Raw genomic sequence first — 18,779 nt, 5'->3', positions numbered from 1 at the left:
TCTACAGAAACTCATGTCTTCTGTGAATAAAGTTTAAATCTTTTAAAATCTGAATTTTGATTTATTTTTATTTCTTGATGGCACTGGTGGGAACCTATACTATAATATTTACTACTAGCATGTTTCATATTATTATTAACAGGAAGTTTATATTATTCTACTACACTATACAGGGTGATAGCCAAAATCCTTGCCTTGTTCCTGAACTTAAGGAGAGTAAAGTATTTACTCTCCTTCCTTTTTTCTCTCTTTAAAGTATTTACTTTTACCATTAAGTATCATCTCAAATACATAAAGGTTTTTCATATAGGCTTTTTATCAAGTGGAGGAAGTTCCTTTCTCTTTCCAGTTTTCTAGGAGTTGTGTGTATGTTTTTTTAATCAGAATCTTATGTCAGATTTTTCCTAAAGATGTTTCTTCATCTTTTGAGAAGATTCTGTCATATGTCTATCTATCCATCATCTATCTATCTCTGTATGTACCTTGTTGATATGATAAATTACATTGGTTGAATTTTTTTTTTTTTTTTTTTGACACAGAGAGAGAGAGAGATCACAAATAGGCAGAGAGGCAGGCAGAGAGAGGAAGGAAAGCAGGCTCCCTGCTGAGCAGAGAGCCCTATGAGGGGCTGTATCCCAGGACCCTGGGATCATGACCTGAGCTGAAGCAGAGGCTTTAACCCACTGAACCACCCAGGCACCCCATATTGGTGGATTTTTAAATGTTATTCACCTTAAATTTCTAGGATAAATCCCAAGTAGTCATGATGCAGAATCCTTTTGATATATTGTTAGTTTCAAATTGCTTACATTTTAAAAATATTTATTTCTGAATGAATGGAAGATATTGGTAGTTTTATTCCCTTATGGTAACTTTGTGTGGCTTTGATATCATAGTAATGTGAATTTAAAGATTTTTTTTAAACTCTCTTGAATGTTCTGGAAAAGGTGTGTATATTATTACTTTTTCCTTAAAGTATTTGTTAGAATTCAATAGTGAAGAAATTTTGGCCAGGAGTTTTCTTTGCAGAAAATGTTTTCAACTAAACATCCATTTGCTTAATAAATTTAGGGGCAGTCAAAGTATTTATTCTTGAATGAACTTTAGAGATTTGTGTCTTTCAAGGAATGTGTCCACTAGTTTTCAAATTTATAATCACAAAGTTGTTTATGATCTGTCCTTGTTAACATTTATATCAATATCAGTGTAATTTATACTGATAATCAGTAACCTCTTATTCCTGATATTGGTAATTTGTCTATTCACTATTCTGTTTCCTGATAATTCTGGTTAAATGTTAATCAGTTTTATTGATACATGTTAAAAAGAAAACAGCATTTGGTTTCATTTCTTTCCCTATTGCTTTTCTTTCTTTCTTTCTTTTTTAAGATTTTACTTATTTATTTGTCAGAGAGAGAGAGAGAGAGAGAGCACAAGTGGGCAAAGCGGCAGGCAGAGGCAGAGAGAGAAACAGGCTCCCCCCTGAGCAAGGAGCCCAATGCGGGACTCGATTCCAGGACCCTGAGATCATGACCTGAGCCGAAGGCAGCGGCCCAGCCAATTGAGCCACCCAGGTGCCCCTCCCTATTGATTTTCTGTTTCCTACTTTATTGATTCCTATTTTGATTATTTTTCTTTTCACTCTTCTGATTACTTTGGTTTAATTGCTCATCTTTATCTTTAGATTAGTATAGGATTTTTGGTCATTACTTTATCACTTTTTTCCCCTAATAAAAATATTGTTTCTGGCAAATATCCCCCTAAGTACTTTTTTACCAATATTTGATTGATTTTGATATGTTGTATTTTCATTATTTTATTCAGCTCTAAATAATTCCTCATACCATTTTTGACTTTTTCTCTGAATTGTGGGTTATTGGGAAATCTCTTATTTAGTTTTTCAACATTTGAGAATTTTCCAGATAACTGTCTATTATTAATACATGCTTTACAAGGCTTGAATGATAGTATTGTTTAAATCTATTATTCTCTTGCTCATTTTCTCTCTACTTATTCTGTCAAAGATTGAGAGAAGGCTGTTAAAATCCCTGACTATAATTATGGATTTCTTATTACATTTTTCTCCCCTATAATTTATTGTTGCATGTATTTTGAAACTATGCTACTAGGGTCATAAATGTTTAGGATTATAGTTACCTCTGGATTACTAACTAGTTTTTCATTATGAAATGATTTTGTCTCTGGTAATATTCTTTTCTAATACATATTTTTCTTACATTAAAGTAGTCACTCCAGGGTTAGCATCATTTTACTTTTAACTTATTTTTAAATTCCAGGTAATTTTCTTGTAGGTGACATAAAGTTGGATCTTCCTTTATTTTTTTAATTTTATTTTATTTACTTTTTTAATCTGATGTGATGATGGAGATAGGAGGGGCTAGGCTATTTTATTTTGTGAGATTATTGATATAGTTAAAGTCTGTTACTTGGTTTTTGTTTTCTATCTTTCCCATCTATTCTTTCATTTTTTTAAATTTTCTCACTTCTATTGAATTAATGTTTAAATAATTCTATTATGTCATTTTTTATCAGCTCTATTTTGTGATTTTAGTGGTTGCCTTAAGATTCATAGTATACATTCTTATCATCTGTCTTCAAATTATATTACACCATTTCATGGATAACAATAAAGTCACATAAGCATGTACTTCCATTCCTCCTCTTCTGTTAGGCTACTATTTATTTCTACATACACTGAAACTTCACAACACATTGATTTTAATTTTGTTGAAAGAAATGATTGTTTTTTAAAGAGACTTAAATAATAATAATTAAAAATAGCCTTACCCATGTTGGTACCCCTACCATATTTCTTCACTCCTTGTGCAGACCTCATATTTCTGACTGGCATCATTTTCCTTCTTGACTGAGAGACTTCCTACATCATTTCTTTAGTTCAAGTCTGCGGGGGAAATTCTTATGGATTTTTTTTTTTAAGACTATTTATTTATTTATTTATTTATTTTAGAGAGAATGAGAGCACACGCAGGAGGGGCAGGGAGAGAGAGAAAGAATCTCAAGCAGATTCCACAGGGATCAAGGAGCCCCATGCAGGGCTTGATCACATGACCCTGAGTTCATGACCTGAGCCAAAACCAAGAGTTGGACACTTAGAGACTGAGCCACTCAGGCACCCCAGAATTTTTGCAAATTTTATACATCTGTAAATATATTTTCCTTTTTTTTTTTTTGAGACATTTTTCCTTAAAAATAAACTCTAATTTAACAGAATTCTAAAAAATATTTTAAAGATCACACTTCCACTGTTTTCTCACTTGCATTGTTTCCAAGAAATTTGCTGTCATCCTTAGCATTGTTCCCCTGTACCTGATCCTCATACCTCGTTAACTTACATCTAAGCACTTACCATCTTAGTAAGCTTTATGTGAGTAGCTGTCTTTATCCATGCAGGAACTCTCCTGATAACTAATGAAAGTTAAGATATTCTCTTTAATATTTGTTCTGCACAATTTGATTATGAAGTGTTTTAGTCGTCATTTTCTTGAGGTTTCTCATGTTTGCTTTCTCTTGAGTTTCTTGGATCTATACGTTTTAAATACTGATCAACTTTGAAAACTGAACATTAATTCTTCAAATATTTACTTATTTTTTTTATTTTGCCTGTGGTGGACAGATTCTCAAGTGGCTCCCAGAATCCCTCCCTATGGTGTGTACATTCTTCCATAATCCTTTCCCACTGAGTAAAGGATGGGAACTGTGACTTGTTTCTCAACACAGAATACAGCAAAGGTGATAGAATGTATGTGATTATATACTTATATGCCCATAGTTACATTACATAACATTGTAATATTTTATAATGACTCTCCTCCTTGCTGAACATGAATAAACAAATTAAGTCGTTGTAAGCTGCCATATGGCATGGGTTCGCTGGCAAATAATTGAATGTCACTTCCCACCAAGTGCCAACTAAGATCCTCACACGGACAAGGAACTGAATGGTGTCCATGGCCACGTAAGCTTAGAAATGAATCCTCCCCAAGTTGAGAATAAGATGAAAATCTAGCTCAGGTGGACACCCTGATTGAAGAAACCAACTAATCCATACCTGGGTCATTGACAAAGCCTGCCCCCCGCCCCCAAATCAGAGATGATATTGTGAGGGTGCCTGAGTGGCTCAGTGGGTTAAGGTCTCTGCCTTCAGCTCAGGTCTGATCTCAGGGTCCTGGGATCGAGCCCCACGTCAGGCTCTCTGCTCAGCGGGAAGCCTGCCTCCCCAACTCTCTCTGCCTGCCTTTCTGCCTACTTGTGATCTCTGTCTGTCAAAGAAATAAATAAAATCTTAAAAAAAAAAAGAGAGAGATGATATTGTATTTTATTTGATATTGTGTTTTGTTACACAGCAGTATTGTTACACAGCAGTCAGTATCTAATACACGCCCCCTTCACCCTTGTCTTCCTTTGAGACTCTAATTACACATATTCTTAGCTGCATGAAATTGTCTCACAGCTTACTGTTTATTGTTTTTCACATTTTTTTTTCTGTGTGTTTCATTAGAGAGTAACTGTGTATACTCTATGTATCTGTGTCTCGATTTTACAAATCTTATCTTATGTCATGTTGTAGGTTTTTAATCTTATCCTGTGTATTTTTTATGTTGAAGATTATAATCTTCATCTCAATAAGTTTGATTTGGTTCTTTTTATACCTTCATGTCTCTACTTTTATTTTAGTATATGGAAAATGCAGTTATAATAAACATTTTAATATTCTTATCTGCTAATTCTAATGTCTTTGTTCATTGTAAGTCAGTTTTAGTTGGCTGAATTCTCTCTCCATTATTGTCTGCGTTTTCTGCTTCTTCATTGTCTGGAACTTTTAAATTGTTAACATTTTGAATCTTACTTTGTTGCATGTTGGACACGTTTGTTTATATTCCTGTAAACATTCTTGAGCTTTGTTCTGGAATGTTGTTCTTGAAAACAGATTGATTATTTGGGATCTTATTTTTATAATTTATTAGGGTCAAGAAAAAACTGTCTAAAATTATAAGTATACTGCATTTTATTGGCTTCACTTTATTGAGCTTCACAGATATGCAATTTTTACAGATTGAAGGCTTGTGGCAACACCTGTTGGGCAAGTGTATTGATTCTATTTTTCCAACAGAATTTTTCTCACTTTGTGTCACTGTGCCACATTCTGGTTATTCTTGCAATATTTCAAACTTTTGCATTATTATTATATTTTTTATGGTGCTCCATGATCTGTGATCTTTGATGTTACTCTGTAACCATCTGGGTGGTGGGAAAACACAAACTGCAACCTTAATTAATAAATATGTGTGTTCTGTTTGTTCCACCAACTGGCCCTTCCTGTCTCTCTCCCTTCTCCTCAGGCCTCCTCATTTCCTGAAACACAACAAAATTGAAATGACTCCAATTAATAACGCTGCCGTGGCCTCTTAGTGCTCAAGTGAAAGGAAGAATTGCATGTCTCTCACTTTAAATCAAAAGCTCGAAATGATTAAGCTTAGTGAGAAAGGCATGCCCTAAGCCGAGATAAGCTGATATCCAGGTCCCTTACACCGAACAGCCAAGCTGGGAATGCAAAGGAAATGCTCTCGAAGGAAATTAAAAGTGCTACTCAAATAAACGCACAAATGCTGGTTGGGGGGTGTAGATAAGGCAAAATAGCTTTACTGCTGATAAGGAGAAAGTTTGAGTGTGTAAATAGAAGGTCGGATCAGTGACAACAGTTCCTTTAGCCAAAGCCTATTGCAGAGCAAGGTCCTAACTCTGTTGTATGTTATATGTCCATACAAATCTATGAAAGTTGAGAGAACTGAGGAAGTTGAAGAAGAAAAGTGAAAGTTAGTAGAGGTTGGTTCATGAGGTTTAAGGAAACAAGCCAGTGGGGCACCTGGGTGGCTCAGTTGGTTAGGGTCTGCCTTTGGCTCAGGTCATGATTCTAGGTCCTAGGATAGAATTCTGCACTGGGCTCCTTGCTCAGCAGGGAGTCTGCTTCTCCCTCTACCTGCTGCTCCCCCTGCTTGTGCTCTCTCTCTCTCTTTGAAATAAATAAAATTCTATAAAAAAAAAAAAAGGAAAAAGAAAGAAAGAAAGAATCCATCCATATAATAAATACAAGGTGAAGCAGCAAGTGCTGATGTAGAAGCTGCAATAAGCTGTCCAGAAGATCTAACTCAGGTCATTATCAAAGGCGGATACACTAAACATCAGATTTTCAATGGAGTTGAACAGCCTTGTATCAGAATATTTTCTTTAGGCCTTTCATTGTTAGAAAGGCTTCACAACTTCATTGTTAGAAAGGCTTCATAACTTCAAAAGACAGCTGACTCTATTGTTAGGAGCTGATGCAGCTGGTGACTTTTAGTTGAAGCCAATACTCATTTACCATTCTGGAAATCCTAGGGCCCTTAAGAATTATGCTAAATCTACTCTGCTTTGCTCTATAAATGGAACAACAAAGTCTGGACAACCGTACATCTGTTTGCAACATGGTTTACTGAATATTTTAAAACCACTGTTGACCTACTGGGAAAAAAAAATCTTTTCAAAATATTATTGCTCATTGACTATGCACCTGGTCACCCAAGAGTTTTGATGGACATAAAGAAAATTAGTATTTTCTTGTCCACAAACATAAAATCCATTCTGCACTCTCTGGATCAAAGAGTAACTTTGACTTTCAAGTCTTATTATTTAACAAATACATTCCATAAGGCTATAATTGCCATAGATAGTGATTCCTCTGACGGATCTGGACAAGGTAAGTTGAAAACTTCTGGAAAGGAATCACCATTCTAAATGCCATTAAGAACACTCATGATTCATGAGAAGGGTTCACAATATCAACGCTAACATGAGTTTTGAAGAAATTGATGTCAGCCCTCATCAATGACTTTGAGGAGTTTAAGACTTCAGTGGAAGAAGTAAGATGTGGTGGAAATACCGAGAAAACTAGAATTAGAAGTGAAACCTGAAGATGTGACTAAATTACTACAATCTCATGACCAAAATTAACAGTCAAAGAATTGATTGTTTTGAATAAGCAAAGATTGTGGTTTCTTGAGGTGGAATCTATTCCCAGTGAAGACACTGAGAAGACTACTGAAGTGACAATAAAGATTTAGAATATTATATAAAGTTAGTTGACAGAGCAGCAGCAGGGTTTAAGAGGACTGACTCTAATCGTGAAAATTCTATTGTGGGTAAAATGCTATCAAACAGCATCATAGGCTACAGAGAAATAATGAAAGGAAAAGTCATTCAGTGAGGTAAACTTCGTTTTTCCCTTATTATTAAAGACTGTCACAGCCACCTCAGCCTTCGGCAATCATCACCCTGATCCAGCAGCAGCCATCGACATCAAAACAAGACCCTCCACAAACAAGAAAACTATGACTCCCTGAAAGCTCAGATAATGGTTAGCATTTTTAATAATGAAGTGTTTTTCAATTAAGGTATGTACATTTTTTAGACACAATGCTATTTACATACTTAATAGATAAGAGTATAAGGTAAACATAAATTCTATATTCACTGGAAACCAAAAAATTCATTTGACTCTCTTTATTGTGATCTTTACTTTACTGCAGTGGTCTGGGATCAAACCCACAATTTATTTCAGATGTGCCTGTATTCCTTACAACTGAGGCAGGACTTTTGTCAGTGCTCCACAAATGATTGTTTCTATTTTGGCTTGTAAAAACACTTTTCTAGGCCCTGTGTGAGTGCCAGATACTGTTCTCTAATCCTGTACTGTGGTTTCTTCCCGGGTGTCTGGTAATTTTCTCATATGTATACACGCAAAAGTATTCTGCCCAAGGCGACTCTCTGCAGTTCTCTGGGGTTCTGTTCCTACGCTGCTTTGCCCTTTTTGGCATTCTACCCAGCAAACTAGAAAACACCAGGTCTCACTAAACTCTGAGGTTTTCCCTCAACCTATGGAATCTTTTGGTCTCTTCTAGGATTTTCTTTCCCTGCACCACAGGGAAACTCTTTCAAGACAATAAGCTCGGTGGTCATAGAGCTCACCTTGGTTGTTCCCACCCCTCAAGGATCACTGTCCTTCTTTGCCTGTTCTTCAGTGAGAACTTCTTCAGTGAGAAGAACTTTTAAGTTCTTCTTAAAATCAGTGTTTTCATATTTTTTAATCTTTTAAAAAATATATTGTTGTGTAGGAAGGTGCACTCAGTCTCTGTTCTTCCATCTTTGTTAGAAGCAAGTCTATTTAGTGATTTTTAATTTTATTTAATATTAAATACATCTATTAATTTAGGTTTTTCAGGCTTTTTCATTTTTCCTTTTTTTTGGTAAATGGAAGAGATAATTTGGTCAGCACTTAGTTATGACACAGAATATATAATTATAAATAATTAATGACAAGACGTATAAACACAAGTGGGTTTTGATTAAAGATAATATGACAACTGAGATGTAAGGGAGCATAAAACACAGTATGATGGACTTACGGACTATAGCTTTTGGCACGGGAAATAACTTATTCTAGTAACTCAGCTGGAAAAGTGGAGCAGAAGGAAACAGAGGCAGAAAAATATCATAAATAGAACTTTTAATATTTTTCTTGATTTGTATAATTAAGATGTAACATATACTGGGTCATGTACGGAAGTATTGAATCATGTATTGTACACCTGAAACTGATGTAACACTGTATGTTGATTATACTGGGATTACATTAAAAAATAAAAGGATTTAATCTAAATAGTAAAGTTTAATTTGATTTTTCTAATTTACCATTAGGTAGCCACTCTGTGTCAGCTATTTTGACTAAAAACAAAAACATAATAGACAGATTCTGATGCTGCTTTCTATCAAATTAGGCCTTTGTCAAAAGTAGAGAAAGCTCAGCACAAAGAAATAAAAAGCCTATAACAAAATGTAGAAAATTATTATCAAGAATATGAAATTTCTGAATATTTAAAAATATGAATCTCAATTATTTAAAAAATTATGAATTTATCATGACACTAAATTTATATATATTAATTATTTTGGAATAATACATTATTCATTTAGGCTAAAAAATATTGGGAACAAGTAAACACGTATACACAAAAAATTGCAGATATACTTTTGTGAGTTTGAAAAAAAGTCAGAATTATTAAATGTATTAAGTTAAATTTATGATTAGTATTGTACCAAGACACTTGAATTTGAATGCAAGTTAAAATGTTTATGCTAAGCAAGGTAAGTCAATCAGAGAAAGACAATTATCATATGATCTCTTTGATATGAGGAATTCGAGAGACAGGGTGGGGGTTCTTGGTGGGGAGGGAAGGAAAAAACGAAATTAGATGGGGTCAGGGAGGGAGACAAACCATAAGAGACACTTAATTTCACAAAACAAACTGAGGGTTGACTGGAGGGGGTGTGGGAAGGGGAGAGGGTGGTTGGATTATGGACATTGGGGAGGGTATGTGCTATGGTGGGTGCTGTGAATTGTCTCAGACTGATGATTCATAGACCTGTATCCCTGGGGCAAAGAATACGTTATATATTAATTAGAAAATTTTTTTTTAAAATCCTAAAAGAGTTTACTAAGGGAACCCTTTCTGAAAATGAAATTAATATATGAAATCAAACCTTCAATTATTATGAATGGTTTACATGTAAATTTTCTTATCCCATGTCTTTTTAAAGTAAGTTCTTTGGACACATAGAAATAAAATTTTAAAAATAATTGTAGGTTTTACTGACTTTTTTCTCAAGGAACAAATAACTTACATATCAAAAATGCCTCTTAGAAAGTTATTATCAGAACTACTTTTATAAATAGCATTAAAATTTTTAATTTAATGGATTTTTATTATCTCAATAATGTAGATCTAAAGTTGTGGAGCCTCTTCTCAACATCACCTATAACACTCTTACATAAACTAAGTGACACCAAACATAAATTAAGCGGATTTTTTTTTTTTACCAGGTATGTTGACGCTTAATGTAATTTTAACATATTATTTGTGCTTTTTCCTAAATTTGTTGGAAAAATTTTGTGAACTCCAAAATTTTAAACATCTTTCTTTTTCTGTACAAGAAAAATGCCAGAAATACAATAAATTCATCAGTACTTGTTTTGAAAAAATAATAACTGAATTTTTTTAAAAATTTTAAGTATTTGGGGGGTGGGATAGCTCAGTTGGTTAAGCATCTCATCTGCCTTTGGCTCAGGTCATGATCCCAGCATTTGGGATTGAGTTCTATGGTGGGTTCCCTGCTCAGCAGGGAGCCTGCTTCTTCCCCTCCCTCTGTTCCGCCTCCTGCTTGTGCATGCTCTCTCTCTCAAATAAATAAACAAATCTTTTTAAAAATAAATAAATAAAGGGATGCCTGGGTGGCTCTATTACTCAAGCATCTGCCTCCCTCTCAGGTCATGATCCCAGGGTCCTGAGATTGATCTCTGCAACAAGCTCCCTGCTCAGCAGAAGTCTGCTTCTCCCTCTCCCTCTGCTGCTCTTCTACTTGTGCTCTCTCTTTCTCTGTCAAATAAATAAATAAAGTCTTTTAAAAAATCTTTAAAAAATGAAGTAAAATTTTTAAGTATTTGATAAAAAATTTAATTTTATTCACTGCATGTAACCTGATTTTTAGAATATAGAGTATTAAGGAAGTTTTAGAAAATGCACATGACACATGAGGTGATAGATTACATTTTCTCAGAATATATATTTTCATTGCCAATCACTTCAGATTAAATTTATTAGACTATTTCACAATAAACCTAAAGAGTGTGGTAATGTAATCTTTTAGATAGCCTGAGTCAATTGAATTGAATCTTCTGAAAATGGCCAATTCTAGAAATTGTATTTGACATGTTATTGCATTAAAATAATATTGAGAAAGAATATTTGATAAAAATCCTGTTAATTAGGATAATATGGCAGTTAATTAGGCTACATAGGTGTTTGAACCTCTTTTTTTAGAATTTCCAGATGTGTTAATGAATTGCAGCCTATATTTATATTCATAACTATAAGAGATAAAAACACCGAATTGTTCTATCGCATTTTCTAGAAATTGGCTCCTAGTTAACACTATTTGTCCAGCTCTTTTGCGTTTTTGCAAGAATTAGCATGATAAAAGCCGGCATGATTTTGCAGATTTAATTATATTTGTGCTGTTATCTGATAATGATCTTGACTTTCTTTTTTAACCATACTCTGTTTCTTGAATTCTATAAACCAAGAGAAAACTTCACACATTTGTGGGCGAAATGCAATGCCTACTACATAGCACTTCAAACCCAGAACATTTTGCCTTATCAGAGAAACTGTGGATCTTGCTACCTTTAGTTGAAAATTCTGAATATACAAACACTGCACTAAACCTTTAGGGATTTAGTAAAGGGGTTAAGCTCTTGATTTCAAACGTACTCCCAAAGCACTTTGCAGTGAACTATGTGTTCAAGTATGAAGGATTTCAATAGTTGATGCCCTTAGATGCCCTTAGATTCCCCCTACTCTCATCCCATTCCCATTCTCGCCTTCCTATTCTGTTAACTTCCATCTAAGCAATTATAATCTCATAATTGAGAAGAGACATCTTTTATCTGTGTAGGGACGTACTTGGTAACTAATGAAAATAAAAGATACTCTCCCCAGAAAAACGCCCAGGCACATACAGTTATGCAAGCCATGGAGGAACCTGCAGACCTCCTCAAGAGCCTCTCCTTAGAGCTTTTACAGTAACCCAGACAGCAGCTGACCCCGCACCAGAAAACACCAATCACTTAAAATTACAACAGCCTCAGAAGAGAACTCCATCCAGACCTAATTAAATCCTGCAAAGTCTGATGGTCCTCCCCTCTTTCCCATTTCCCACTACCTCATCCCTGTACTCCCTACATAATTCTGTGACTTTATTCTTAGTCATGGTATTATCATTGGCACATACCTCATTTCATTTTTTCCCAATCCCCAGCCACCCTGAACTGCTCCACATGTGGATGGAGTACACACACCCTTTTATCCCACCTGGGTTTGCCAGGTCCTCCAGACCCGTGGAGCTGGGGTCCAGTACCAAGCTCTTGCATAGAGCTCCTCCTCCAGGGAGGAGGAGGTCCATTCTCCAAAACCACCCCGAGCCGGCAGCTAAAGATGGGCAAGACTAAGTCCCAGTTTGGGACTTCCGGGCTTCTCCAGCAGCTAGGGGTCCCTCATGTCTCATTAGATGAAACTCCACGCAGCCAGCCAGGCCCAGTCCTATGGCTGGCGGGCCAATATCCTCCAGCTCTACCTTCAGGGGCAATATGCAAACTTGTGTAGTTTAGTGCTTAGAGACTAGCTGATGCCTTTTGTCCCCAAGATCCTGTTCCTGCGACCAGTCCTCTCCAGACTCATGTCCCATTCCAAGTCCTTGGTGACCTTCTGTTAAGTTTTGACATAAACTGTGAAAGAATACTTTATACTGAGTAAAGTACAAAACTCTATTGCACAATTCTACTTGGTGTTGAGAAAAAAAAGTCAATAGCCATATAATAAACATACTTAGAAAAATGATGTCTTCTATTAGAAAATACACTTTAAGTTACTGTATCATCGAAATTGATTTCTTAAAAAGTCTTTTTGTCCTCAGCAAACTCAAGCTAAATATCTCTGACAATATCCTATCTTACAATATTTTTTAAATTAACCAAAATATCTACATTCACTCTGGCTACTGTTTTATCTATAAATGCTATTTATATGCTTGATTATCCAATATAACAGAAGTCCTACAATCAGAACTAGACTACTATAATTGTATAATTTATATCTATAAAAGTCTTTTTCCCAAATTCATCTACTAACAATATGGAAGAGACGAAATATTATTTGTGTAACCCATAAGCTAGAGATGTTTCTGTATCACATTTTATTCTCTCCTGAACATCTTACAAAAATATATACCTTGGACTCATTTTTCCTAGAATTCCCCAAATACTTAAGTACTAGCTTTTTTGATTAACTTATAAAACAAAACATACCTAATAATTTTAAAATTTTAAAGCAATAGAATGATATATTTAATGACTGCTTTTTACATTGATTATGAAATCTTGCAGGTGAAACCTCAAATGCTCTTTATATTTTGTTTTGCTCTTGTTAACTTAGTGCAGGATCACCCTATCACACTGTGATGATTCTTTATTTGGCAATGTCTGTTGACCAAACACAGTAACATGTTGATTTAAACTGCCAGAGAAATGTGTCAAAAAAAACCTAATGTTTTGGAAACCACTGTCTGTCTGTCTGTCTCTCTCTCTCTGCCTGTTTATCTCTCTTTAAAAAAAAAAAATAAAATAAAATAAAAGGCTCCTTATTCTTATTTTCTCTCAGTTTTGGCAAAGTCAACCTTAGTATGGTCAGAAGGAAAGGATTCTAGTGAACACATACAGTTTACCTACTAATTCTAGACTATGCTGCATCTTGACTTCCAGAAACTTATACCCAAATTCTTGTACTTCTTAATATATTGTTCAAGTATCAGGGAGAGATATTCCCAAAACCAAGACTTCTTAATGACTTTTGTGTCACGGACCATTTCGAGCCTAATGCGGCACCTTCTCACAATGTTGTTAAATAAATACTATAAAGTATGACTATTCACAAAATAAACTAATGTTATTAAAACAAAGTTTTATCCTCATATACGTTATGAGGGAATCTGTGCACCCAGACTCTTACACAGTCCAAGTATATTTCAGTTAACCTTAGGGCATTCAAAACCTTGACCCAAAAATCCAGTCACAGATTTATAGACCCACGATTTCATCAATGTCAATTACATAAAGTGTGACAAATGGAAATGAAACCTTTTTTTTTTTAAGAACATAATTGTTTCAATCAGTGATATATGAAAATATACAGAGATGCATTTTAGAGCTAGGAAAAATCACAGTATGACATCATTTTAAGGTAAACTCATTCGTACCTTAATGGCAGTGGATGCAATTTGAATGTGGTGAAGTCTCCGAAGTGTGCTGTCCCTGTCAATGAAATAGGAAGCGGCCAGTTGATGTAGTGTTTCCAGAGTGACCAACGAGCTATTGGTGCTGGAGTCACTTCCTTCAGATCTCTTGCTCAGCTTCCGCTTGTCCACAAAAATTGTGAGTGACTCCTCTCCTGTATTAATAATACTTAAAATTATTCCATTTTCCACTTAACTTTAATTTTTCCATAATCTGCAGGTGAAGAAGTATAGATTACAGACATAGTAAAACCAAAGAGTGATAAGCAACAAAAGACAAGTTTAACTTTTGTGTTCTTCGTGGATATTTCTCACGTGCCTAGGAAGTTACGTGAGCTATTAAAGGCTATAAATATTTATTTGGTAAATGTTGAATAGCTAGCATTTGTGGAACAATTTCTCTAGATTTTATTGACTTTCTCATACAGTTTAGTTTACCTAACACCTATGTGGCACAAAAGCAAATTAAGAACAGAAAATATGTAAATTGAACTTAAGGGGGGGTGCATGATATGAAATTGTACATACTCAGAAATGCTTACTGTGGATCAGCATGACTAATAGAAACATAACCAAGCACATGATTAAACTAGCCATTAAAAAATATATATTTTATTTTAGTAAACTGTATACTCAACTTGAGACTCAAACTTACAACCCCAAGCTAAGGAGTTGCATGTTCAGGACTGAGCCAGCCAGGTGCTCCTAACCATTTTCAATTGAACCTTGAAAATGCAGAGAAAACATACATAGGCATATACAGTTATGTAAACATATATGAATTAAATTCACAGGTTTCCTACATGTGGCATAACATATAAATATTATGTGTTAATAAGCTTTATGGAAATCATTAACCTCCATGGAAGATTTGGGTATAGACAATGGATTTTTTTTTTTTTTTAAAGATTTTATTTATTTATTTGACAGAGAGAGATCACAAGTAGGCAGAGAGCCAGGCAGAGAGAGAGGAGGAAGCAGGCTCCCTGCTGAGCAGAGAGCCTGATGCGGGACTCGATCCCAGGACCCTGAGATCATGACCTGAGCCGAAGGCAGCGGCTTAACCCACTGAGCCACCCAGGCGCCCTAGACAATGGATTTTTGAAGGTGAAATTTAAAACATAATTAAGCTTTGATTTTTTTTTATGTTCAAATGTTGACCAAAAATATCAATGGTATTGAAATTAACACTAAGAACTTTCCGATTCTTGGATATTCATCTAGCATATAATTGTCAGACTTGATGGTTACTCTTACTCTTAGGAATCCACTGCTCTGGTAGCATTATGCCTATTTACAAATCGGCAAGCCAGTTTTATAAAATATCAAATAAATAAAATAATACTAATTTTAAAATGACATATCCTTGGTGACTATCTAATTTTAAGTAACAGCTTATAAACTGCAGATAAAGCAAGAGCTCAGGTCTATTGATATCAGAAGTAAAGTTAACAGTGCTACTTCTGGTAGGTCCCATTCTCGGTTTGTTTCAGGATCCCAACATGCATACTGGACATCAAACAGCCTAACTACAAGAGCTGAAACAAACAAAACAGTGAGCAATAAATTTTTGCTGTTTATCAGCCACTTAGTTTATGGTGTTTTGATAGCAGCCCAAATGGACTAAGATAGCAAGAGACAAGTCTTATTAAGAACAGGACTGGAAGAGATTATGCTGAATGAAATAAGTCAAGCAGAGAGAGTCAATTATCATATGGTTTCACTTATTTGTGGAGCATAACAAATAGCATGGAGGACATGGGGATTTAGAGAGGAGAAGGGAATTGGGGGAAAATTGGAAGGGGAGGTGAACCATGAGAGACTATGGACTCTGAAAAACAATCTGAGGGGTTTGAAGTGGCGGGGGGGTAGGAGGTTGGGTACCAGGTGGTAAGTATTATAGAGGGCATGGATTGCATGGAGTACTGGGTGTGGTGAAAAAATAATGAATACTGTTATGCTGAAAATAAATAAATAAAATGTAAAATGCCAAAAAAATAAAAAATAAAAAAAATTTTAAAAAAAGAACAATTAAAAATAAAATAGCAAAGATCTTGGTAAATGTAAATGAAAATGAAACAAATAGTCTCGATATCTGATATTGTAGAATTCAGTCCAAATATTATTAAATGGAAAGAAGAAAAACATTATATAGTGAGTGATAAAGACTAAGACTTGCCAAGTTGCTTTAATGGCAGCACTTTTCATAATGCAGAAAATACAGGAAATATAGGTTAAAATAGTACAAGAAACTCAAATTAAAATATATTGATATATCACTGTGCAATTATGGAATTCGCCAAAATCCAAAAGTTTGAAGACTTTGCCAAAGCTGTTGGCAAACAGGAAGGAAACAGGATCTCTGATATATCGCTTGTAGTCATACAAAATGATGTAGCTATAGAGAGAAATCTGGCAATAGTTACCAACAATGACTCAGCAACCTACTTTCAAGAATCTATCCCAAAAAACAATGGCTAAAATATGCAAGAGGTTTTTTACTGTGGCTTTATTTGTATTATTTGTAGCAACACAAATACCCAATCAGTAAAAATAATGTTACATCTATACAGTAGAAAACAGTGCAGCCATAGGAAAGAAGTGAGATGATTTAAAATATTTATTCTTCAGAAAATTTTCTGAGTGATTAGTAAGTTCATGATATTAGTATTATGACTAAAATGAAATTCTGAATGATTTCCTGTTCTCAGATGATTCTATTTAGAAATTTACATCTAAATATCTGTGTTTAACCTCCTTAAATTCATGTTTTCTATGGATTCCTGTAGACAGAAGGAAACTTAATTGCCTATTCTTTAAAATAATATCTAATCTTTTCTTCAATTCAGTAATATATTAAATTCAAAATATGGGTTCAATTGATTTATTGGAAATTAGTTTTGCCTTCTGGAGATTTAAGAAAGCCATTTAAATATGTGAAGAGTCATCTTCACTCTGTCTTTTTTTGTATAGTGGTGAATTTTCTTATTATTGGAGGTGTCCAACATGAATGGAAAAACTATACATCATTGAGCAGAAGAGATAATTAGACCACTAGAATGGACTCTTTCACTGAATTATGAGGTGCTGGAAGAAAGAAAAATAGAGAATTAATTATCGTAGTTTAGACGTAAGTGTGCCAACTTTTAGTGCCAAATAGATTTGGGTTTAATACTGACTTCTACTTAGTAACTGAATGATCCTAAATTGTGTAACTTGACTCAGTTTCCTCTCATGTAACATGAGCAGAGTATTTCTTCCTCAAAGAGCAGCTGGAAACATGAAACAGATAATATCTATAAAGGATTTAGAATATGACTAGATTGCAGTCAGAATTCAAAAGTTCTTGGCAAGGTATTCATCTCTGTTATTCACCTCAATTCCTTAAAATTTAGAATAAAGCACTTCAGTCCATATGTGTACATTTCTAGTAATTTTAGCTATTTTATCTTATTTGTGATGAACAGAAACCTCCTTTTCCACTTCTTTCACAAACTGATGAGCCTTCATCCTACAATCTGTATCCACACATGGTGAGGAAGGAAATATCTCTCAAAACAGTCCTTTAAATACCATATCCCTTTGTACATCTTCACGTTTCAGGTAAAAATTCCTTAGTGGGACTTCAGGTGAGTCATTCATCACACAGAAAGAGAGGAGTAGCATAATCTTATGTTGAAAAGCAGGTTAAAATGTTTGATTTAAGGGGGGGTACCTGGGTGGCTCAGTGGGTTAAGCCTCTCCCTTCTGCTCAGGTCATGGTCTCAGGGTCCTGGGATGGAGCCCCGCATCAGGCTCTCTGCTCAGCAGGGAGCCTGCTTCCTCCTCTCTCTCTCTGCCTGCCTCTCTGCCTACTTGTGATCTCTCTCTATCAAATAAATAAATAAAATCTTTAAAAAATTTTAATTTAAGGATTTTTTTGCAGATATTAGTTTGTCCTGTGATAATTTGGAAAATGACATGTACCAAGAGCCAGGGATTACTATTCTAGAGTGGTCCCATGTTACAATATGAATGATAAATGCTAATGTAAGTTTCAGCAATCAACGATGTCCATAGAGAAGTGATGGCCCATAGTCATCATCAGGAGTCACAGCAGCTTCCATTCTCTATCTACTGGAGATTTAAGAAAATGTTTCCTTTGTTTTTCAGAGTCCATGTTTGTTTGTGATGTACAGATAAATGTGCTTTCCTCCTTTTACCCTGAGAGCAAATATATATTATGGACTACAGAAAAAATTAAAGGAAAAAAATATTATATATCATAATACACTTATATTAATAGTTTTACAGTTCATTCTTCATTGTTGCTGTTTTAATTTGAAGGAAATATGATATAATAAGAGAAAGGAAAATGTGCGTTTTGGAGTCAGGGGTATGTGAAGGTAAATCTTGACAGCTCATAGTCCTCTAACTTGATTGCTCTGGGGCTTTCATAAAGTTATACTTGCCCTTAGCATTTCCATCTGTATGAAAGAACCAATATCCTACTCTCATCTCTTTGAAAAGACTAAGCATATAATGCCTCCATAGAACCCAGTAGAACACACACACTGTGTACAATAAATGTTGGCTTCCTCTCTTTCATTTTTTTTTTTTTTTAATTAGGGCCCAACAGTAAATAAGGAGGCTTTAAATTTTTACAAGGTAGCATTTTACCAGTCAAAACTGTTTTCTAGTGGATCTTGTAACCAAGATACATGTGCTGATTAAAGGTAGCAGTTGTTTATTCTTTCCAATAACCTGATAAAGAGAAACCACTCATAAATCGCTCATAGTTCTTCTCTATAGTTGAACATTAA

General features: G+C 34.8%; 1 protein-coding gene across 8 annotated transcripts in view; it reads right to left on the bottom strand.

Annotated features, from left to right (window-relative positions):
* The window catches only part of BRINP3 (BMP/retinoic acid inducible neural specific 3), a 402,430-nt gene that overhangs the window by 170,111 nt on the left and 213,540 nt on the right, over positions 1 to 18,779 (bottom strand). For all 8 annotated transcript variants that reach the window (XM_032318837.1, XM_032318835.1, XM_032318838.1 and 5 more), the window contains exon 4: positions 13,942 to 14,132. In XM_032318837.1, the coding sequence (XP_032174728.1) occupies positions 13,942 to 14,132 (191 nt within the window). The remainder of the gene's footprint in view (positions 1 to 13,941; positions 14,133 to 18,779) is intronic.

Source organism: Mustela erminea, chromosome 17 (assembly GCF_009829155.1).
Source record: "Mustela erminea isolate mMusErm1 chromosome 17, mMusErm1.Pri, whole genome shotgun sequence".
Taxonomy (NCBI): domain Eukaryota; kingdom Metazoa; phylum Chordata; class Mammalia; order Carnivora; family Mustelidae; genus Mustela; species Mustela erminea.
The sequence above is the reverse complement of the archived record's forward strand: the minus strand, read 5'-3'. Positions and strand labels throughout refer to the sequence as shown.